At 60.7% G+C, this 8043-nt stretch overlaps 1 protein-coding gene across 2 annotated transcripts in view; it reads left to right on the top strand.

The window, feature by feature from the left end:
- Positions 1-1952: 1952 nt before the first annotated feature.
- Positions 1953-8043, top strand: part of RTN4RL1 (reticulon 4 receptor like 1) — a 77480-nt gene continuing 71389 nt past the window's right edge. Inside the window, exon 1 of one of the 2 annotated variants that reach the window (XM_089317603.1) lies at positions 1953-2457. Coding sequence is in view for 1 of the 2 variants with exons in the window: in XM_051824537.3 (XP_051680497.2) it covers positions 2445-2457 (13 nt within the window). In the remaining variant the exon portion in view is untranslated. The remainder of the gene's footprint in view (positions 2458-8043) is intronic. The other variant, XM_051824537.3, reaches the window with a different exon arrangement.

Genomic DNA, 8043 nt, shown 5'->3' with positions numbered 1-8043 from the left:
CCGCTGCAGTTGGGGGATAGGGGTCATGGGGAGGAGGCTTGGGGAGGAGGAGAAGGACTCGCACACCTTTATCACCGACGTGCTGTGTGAAACCTCAGTTTATCTTGGAGGCTCTGTGCAGCCCTCGGCAGCACGGAGGTTAGCTCGGGTACCTGCCTTGCAAGGCTTGACAGGATGTGGGGTCAGTGCAGACTTGCAGCTGGTGGGGGCTAGCAGAAGGAATGCCTCCCCTCTGTCCCCACCCCTACAAGGAACCGGGTCTTATTCGTGGCCAGAAGGAGGCCACATCTCCTCTCTGGGTGCTTGTGCATTCTCTCCTCCCTGGAATGTTCTGGCCCCCTAGCCTAAGGATCTCCGCCCTTAAGGGCACCTCTTCTGTTCCCCAGTGTCATTTACCCCCTTACAGAGGTGCCACATGGTAACCAGTCCTGTTCTAAGATGGTGTAAATAGTTATTAATTAATTATTTATTTATTTAAGAGTCAGAGCTGAAGAGGAGAGCTCTAAGATACTGGGTCACCCCCCCCCCCAAGCCTGTAGCAGCCAGGGCTGGGCCAGGTGGAATTCAGGAGCTGGGAACTCAATCTGGATCTCTCGCTTGAGAGGCAAAGAGTACTCTGGGCCGTCATCACCTGCTACCTACCAGGGTGTGCATCTGCAGGAAGCCGGACGGGAAGTGGAGGCGGGACTTGAACCCAGGTGCTCCGGTATGGACTGAGGGCATCCCAAGTAGCGCCTGCACTGCTGCAGCAAACGCCTGCGACGTAGGGTCGTTGGGTCTGTCTTCTCCCATCACACCCCGGTCCTCAGGTCAACCTGGAGCCTCCGGATAGCGAATTCGTGGTGTGTTCTGACTTCCTGTCACGCCCAGTTTCCCTCCAAGGAGGGTGGCAGCCAGGTCTGTGCTTCGTGCAACCTGCTCAGAGCAGTTTCCTTGACCCCTCTACCCAGCTTGTTTCCCTCCAAGCATCCGGACTTCCCTCATTTGATCTCTAGAAAAATGTAAATGCCACCCTTGTCATTGGCTCAGTTTCCAGGAATAGTAGCGCCCCTTCATTGGTGCTGCCTGAGTGACTTTGTTCGCTCCATTTTCCTCCCTCTGGATCCTTCTTATCCCGGGCCAGTAGGGGGTGCCGGCCTCCACCCAGGATCTCGCCCGGCCTGAGCCTTCCCTGCACCCAGCCCACCGGGCCCCCTGCCGGACCCGCTTTCTAAGCCGTGTCTCCTCCATTTTCTCCAGTCTCCGGGGCGGGGTCTGGGTGGGCTGAGGGCGAGAAGAGACCCCCGTGGAGGAGGTGGCTGACTAAATCCCGCAATGGTCCTCCCCTCTCTGGGATTTGCAACTGGGCCTCCCGGAGTGCTCGCGCCCCTCACCTTCCCCCTGGGGCACGGGAGGCGGGGCGGCTGGGTGCGCCGAAGATGCTCCGGGCGGGGAAGAGCCGTCGAGCTTTGGAGGAGGAAGGGGCGCTGGTCGTGGAGATGGGGGCCGGGGTGCACACTTGGGGTTGGGGATGGTTGCCGCCGTCCTCCCGTCCCCGCCGGGTGGCAGGGCGCACGCTTCCAGCAGCCTCTCCCGATGACCTCCAGCCGCGAAGGGCGAGCGGGAGGGGGCTGGGCTGCGGGTGCGGGCTCCGGGAAGCCGGCGGGGCCAGGGAGGGGCGCTCAAGTGGCCCGACGACCGACCAGAGGGGCCCGGGAAGGTACTCGGACGCACGCGGGCAGAGGATCGTCCCCGGGGGCGGGCGCAGCGAAAACACCTTGGGAGGCGGCGCCGCGTGGCTGAGCGCCGCTGCCCTGGGAATAGGACGGCGCTCGGCACCGCGAGCTGAGAGCACTTTCATAAATTTTGTATGGGAGGCGCTCCGTGAGCGGGGGCGGGGAGCGGAGCAGGAGGGAGGGAGCTAGCGAGCGAGGGAGGGAAGGAGGAGGAGGAGAGGTGGGGGAAGCCGGGGTGGGGGGGAGGAAGGGAGGCGCCCTGCTCCGCCGCTCGCTCGGTCCTGCAAACGCGCGCCGGGCGCTTTCCCCGGAGCTCGGCGGTGCGTGCGAGCGCCCTTTTGCAGCAGCCGCTGCCCGAGGGGGCGGAGAGGAGGGGGCCGCGGCCGGCCGGCCAGGGGGCGGCGTCCTCCCTCAAAGCCGCCTGCAAAGTGCTCGGGGCGGCAGAAGCAGGCCTCCGGCGGCGCGGAGCAAAGCGCTCGCCCGGGGGCTGAGCGAGCGCGCGGGGCTGCCCGTCAGCGCCGCGGTTGCTGGCGGGCGCCGGTGTCCTCGGCGCGGGGCTTGGGCTCACCATGCCCCTGCGGGGCCGGGCCGCCGGGCACAAGCAGATCCCGGGATTGCCCCCGCCTCGACGCGCTCGGATTAGCTGCAGCTGGCGCCCAGGGATTTGAATCCGGACCTCGAAAGGAAGCGCGCCTAGGCCGACCTCGGAGCGGCGGCCCCGCGGCCAACATGCTTCGAAAAGGTGAGTTGGAGCCGCAGGGGCAAGTTGGAGTTGGATGCGCACGGGACAGAGCCACGAGCCCGGGAGCCGCCCGGCGCCAGGGCTCTGGCTCCGGGAAGCGGCCTCTGGCGGGCAGGCGGGCTTTGCCGGACGCACCCACCAAGAGCTTTGCCGCCCGAGCTCAGCTCCCGTCGGCGGCCGGTTGCGAAACGCGGGGTTTGCTCCGTGGATCAAGTGGCCAGGCCTAGGGATATGCCTCGGAGAGGGGTCAGTCTGAGACAGAGTGAGCGGCCCGTGGCGAAAGGGGAGCCGGTCTCCTGGGACCTTTGCTTTGCCATTATAAAGTTTTGCACTTCCAGGCTCCGTTCCCTGCGCGGGCACCCGCTCCTGCCTCTGCCGCTTCGGCGAGGCCGGTTCCCAACCAGTGCAGACGGCGGCCGGTCACCGCGCTGCCCCGGCGCTCTGCGCGCGCCCTGGCTCCACACGCGCGGCACGGACGCGGGCGCTTTCCCTGCAGCCCAGCCTCATACTCAGGGATGGCTTCCGGGCACTTCGCGGCCGAGGGTGGGGAGCTGCAAGCGCGTGATGGCCGGACGCTCAAACTTTCCTTGTGGCTGGGGCAGAGGGACGCGAAAGCGGAGGCCGCGCCGGCAAGTATGTGCCGCCGGTGCCAGGCTCAACTTAAGGACAGCTGGCTGCGCGACCACCTCAGCCGGGTACTCAGGCAGCGGGTCCCCGGAACAGAGCGCGGCAAAGTTGGCGCTGGCTCCTGGAAGTCCCGCCGCGCACCCACGTGGTGGCCGCGCGGGGCGCCGTCCCTCGGGGTCCAGGGAGGGCAGCTGACCAGCCTTGAACCCGCGTGCTCGGCACCCGCCACCCGCTGCTCAGGTCTCTGCGTCTGCTTCGGCCCCCATCCTGAGTCCCACGGGCTGTGGCGCCCCGCAGGGACCCCCACCCCGGTCCCTGGCCTCGGTCGGGCGGCGGAGGCGCCGCGGCTCCTGCGGCTGGCGGCCCCAGCCCTGCGGGAGCTGGCTGAGGCGGGAGCTCAGGTATTGGAGGGGCCTGATCCCTGCGCACCGCGCTCCAGCCTTAATCCGCCCCTGTTTCCATGGCAACAGACCGAGGTGTCGTAAGCACAGCATTCTGACCTCACAGCAGGATGGGGAAGGAGAAAACGGGCAGGGGGAGGTGGCGGAGGTGGGGAGCGGGGAGCGAAGCCCCAGGGTGGGCCGGGAGAAGCAGATGTGGGGGTGATGAGCGAGACCCACCCAGATAAGCAGGTCAGACGTGGGGAGTGAAGAAGCCTTCGGTGGAGGCAGCAAAGGCTGAGTGGTGGTCGCAGATGGGCCGAGAGAGGAGGCTGGGTTGTCCCGCGGTGTGGGCACAGTCGCAAACTTGTGTGTGACTTGTGTCCTCCACGTGGCTGGGTGCAGCTGCTGCCTTCTGCTGTGGTGTGGGAAAAGTCTGCTCCAGGGATGCGCCCCGCTTCCTGGTTCCTGCAGAAAGGGAGAGAAGTCCTTTCAGCCGGAGAAGGTGCCTGCTGCCTGCGGAGCTGAGCACAGGCCTTGGTCTGGGGAGCACAGGCCTGGAGTGTGCAGACTCGCCCCAGAGGGAGAGGCTTCCCAGGCAGTTTTAGGAGGCCGCGGTGTCTGGGCTGCTGGTCTGTGATGGAGATGATGGAGAGGAACTGGCACCTGATCTCCCTTTTGGTCTTTGGGCGATTTACAGTTAAAAAGGAGCCTGGGAACGGCCCACACGGGCTGTTTACATGGCTTAGGTGCCCAGGCAGCCTCCTGGAGCCTCCCTCCCATCCCCACCATCCCCAGGCCCCACTCTGGGTGAGCCCGGTGCATTCTGGGGCCTGCTCCCTTGGGGGAGGCTCCTTACCCTGCCCAAGAGGTGGCCGCTGGAGGCCTGGTGGTCACGTGTGCGTGTACCACGCGGGCTGTTTTTCCCTTCCTGCTCTGCCTGGGTGGCAGGAGAGGTTCCACCAACAAAGAGGTTTGCACCTGCTTTGGCCTGAGGAGAGCAGCGCAGAGAAGCCCTCTGCTGGGCTGGGCTCGGCTTGGGTGGCCTGGAGCCCTGCTGCTGGGGTGTTGTAAGGGCAAATGAATTCTGTTTGCGTCCCCTGCTGGGCATTTTTCTCCCTGGTCCTGATGCCTTGGATTTGTCTCTGCGGCACACACACAGTGGACGCTCAGATTCTCCGTGTGGATTCTAGGTGTATGCCCAAAGCCAAGACTGTGCCTGAGGCTGATGCCAACAGGGGCGCCATTGAAGTGTCTGCTTCTAGACTCATTCTGGAGGACTGCAAAAATGCTGTAGGATGGGCTCCGGTCGCTGCTGCAGAGCCTGCCCGAGGCCCTGGACCTGAGGAAGTTGAATGCTCTACTTATGATCCAAAAAAGGATTTGAAGGATAATCCTGGGGAAAGGAGGAGGAGAAAAATACTTTTGGTTTTCTGCAAAGGGTGGGGCTTGTGGTACCCTGTGGAGTTAGGGGGCTCCATGGTAGGAGGCCCCCAGAGGAGGCCTAGGACCATGAGAACCATCACTGATTCCTGGTGTCCTATTAAAACTGTCCCCTGGCAGGACCTTTTAGGGGGTTGAGGGCCTTGCATTTCTTGATGAGCGGATTCTGCTGGCCACAGCCCACCTCTGTGAACAGGAACAGCCCAATGGGGCCTACTGCCGACGGGGCTGGGGGCTGGGGGCTGGGGGCTGAAGGCTTTGGTGGCTTCTCTGCCTGCTTTCCCATCTCCTCGCCTGCCCTGGCAAAACCTGGGATGGAGAAAGCAGGCGTCTGGTCAAGAGACGGCGGGCAGGCAGGCAGGCAGGGCAGCTGAGGCCCCCGCCAACCAGCGGTGTCCAGGAAGGAAGGGCAGCCTGCTGGGGGTTTCTGCTTTGCCAGAAGCAGCCTGCTGAAGTTGGGGATCTATGGTTTTCATTTTTAGAGTTATAAAAACAGAATGCAAATCAAGAGCCTCTGGGCTAATACAGAGCCTTTCCTTAAACTTTTTGTCTTGTTAAGCGAGGAAATAGAGTGCCAAATAGGCTTTGTTAAGTGGCAGTCTAATTAATAATTTAAAATCTTGTAGCTGTCTTTCATTAGAATTTATCTGTACATCAACCACAAAATCAGTCAAACACAGTCATTTATAAGTTAATGCCATCCTTGAATAATTCACAAAGAGCTAGATTAAGGCCTGCAACCCAGTAAGATGCATTTTGTTCTTGGTTCCCATAGCCAGATGGGTTGGCTTGGTGGCAGAGTTGGCCTTCCCCTATGTGGGAAGAATGGCATTGTCAAGTGGCTGGTGGATTTGAATTCGGAGCTTCCCCAGGTGACCAGGGGGCCTCCTCGTGGGCAGGTGGGAGTGGGCTCCATCTCTGCTTCTCTTGGGAGGCAACAGGATTTGGAGCTACTGGTAAGAGGGCCCTTCTTGGCCCCAACAGTGAGAGAGAGGGAAGAATGGTCTGTGGACCCAAGGTGCGGTTTTTTGCTGCAGAGAAAGTGTGGCTTTTGAGCCCAAAGTCAAGTGCAGACATGGAATTTCAGATTTCCCAGCCCACTTCTGTCCAGATCAGGGAGTCAGCCTGGTGGAACCAATCTGGCCCAGCCAGCTTCTTTCATTAGAAGCTTCTGGGCAGCTTCTCTCCTCAGCTCCTGTCCTATGCCAGGAAAGAGAAGCCAAGAGGAGGAATTTTAGGAGGGCACCAGGACGCCTCGACAGAGAGGCATTGAGTTGCTAAGTGAAGCTCATGCGTGCGCTTGCTCATCAGTGGCTAGGATAAAAGGGAGAACAGCAGTGCAACGTGCCCCCGTGAAGACGGACAACATGGACAATATGCTTGGCCCTGTCATGCCAACACAGAGCCAAGTCCTTACTGTGGAGTCTTGAGTTCTGTTTTCCAAAGGAAGCTGTCCAGGACCCACACTCCCAGCATGGGACATGAGTCCCCCCGTGGCAGGAAGGAACCCTGGAGTTTCTGGTCTCTGCCTGGGCTCACCAGCCCCGAGCGAGCCCCCTGGAGGTTACACAGCGTGGCTCCGGGAGACCAGGTAGGGACCGGGAGCAGGCACGCACTTGATGCGGGTGAGGTGTTTGGCCATGTTGGGAAAGGGAAAGAGAAAAGCCTGCTGACCCATGGTAGATGGGCCCCAGGAAGGGCAGCCTTGTGGGGTGACTCAACTCCAAGTTCTGGCTGTGTCTTCAGGGCCTGGAAAAGGACAGAGCAGTTCACTTGCTGGGGAAGAGGGGAGGAGGGGCAGGTATCATGAAGGATGTCAAGAACGGATCTGCTTGGTACCATCTGCAGTGAAGTAGCGGGTAAGGTTAAAGCAGAGAGGAGATGACAGCAAGGGAACAGATGGCCGAGGAAGCAAAATAGCTGGCGAAACGGGAACGGAGCCTCCAGGGACAGCAGAAGGCAGGACCTCCGTGCACAGTGCCGGGAGCAGCCCTTGCCTGGGGTTCCGTGGCCAGACCACCCCTGGCAGAAGTAAGTCAGAGAGAGGAGTCAGGCTGTGTGGCCTCAGCAGAGGGGTCTCCCCAAAGGCCAGGAAGGAGACCCGGGAAGCCGTCAACTTCAAGGCTAGGGTCCCTGGAGCACGGATCACCTAGGATAGCGGTGAACTGGGGAGAGGAGGAACAGCTGACTTGCTGCCCATCACCGGAGTGAGGCGAAGCCACCTTGAGTCTCACAGAGCATGCCTGGCTCGGCTGCTGGGAGGAGACGCAGTGCTAAGTGAAAACAGGCAGCAGGGAATGCATTGCTCTTCCCAGCCTGCCCTGGGACCACTTGCTCCAATCTCTGGCCCCGTGCTGACGATAGCTGCTCGTATTTGCTGAACAGGTGCCACAGGTCAGCAGGCTTCTCTTTCCCTTTCCCTAATGAGACTTCCTCTTACCCAACATGGCCAAGAACCTCACCTGCATCAAGTGCGTGCCTGCTCCAGGTCCCTACCTGGTCTCCCGGAGCCACGCTGTGTAACCTCCAGGGGGCTCGCTCGCTCAGGGCTGGTGAGCCCAGGCAGAGACCAGAAACTCCAGGGTTCCTTCCTGCAATGGGGGGACTCACGTCCATGCTGGGAGTGTGGGTCCTGGACAGCTAAATGTATTCTGTGCCTTCTTCATGCCATTTCCACAATGCCCTGCTGGTTCTGTCTGTACTTATTCCTACTTAAATTTTTATTTATTTGAAGAGACAGAGATTTTCCATCTGCTGCTGGCTCATTCCCCAAATATCCACATTAGCCAAATTTGGACCAGGCCAAAACCACAAGCCTAGAACTCCATCCAGGTCTCCCAATTGGGTAGCAGGGACCCAGCTACTTGAGCCATCACCTGCTGCTCCTGGGGTGTGCATTAGCAGGAAGCTGGAACCGGAAGTGGTGCTGGTCTTGAACCCAGGCACTCCTATATGGGATGCAGGCATCTTAAATGGCATATTAACTGCTGCCCCAAATGCCTGTCTTTTATTGCTACTTTAAAGAGAGGAAACTGAGGGGCTGACGTTGTGGCACAGTGGGTTAAGTCACTGCCTCTGATGCCAGCATCCCATGTGGAGCCAGTTAGAGTCCTGGCTGCTCCACTTCTTTATTTTA

The sequence above is a fragment of the Oryctolagus cuniculus genome, chromosome 17 (genome assembly GCF_051225735.1).
Source record: "Oryctolagus cuniculus isolate XC-2025 breed Fujian yellow rabbit chromosome 17, ASM5122573v1, whole genome shotgun sequence".
NCBI lineage: Eukaryota > Metazoa > Chordata > Mammalia > Lagomorpha > Leporidae > Oryctolagus > Oryctolagus cuniculus.
This window is presented reverse-complemented; position numbering and strand designations above follow the sequence as displayed.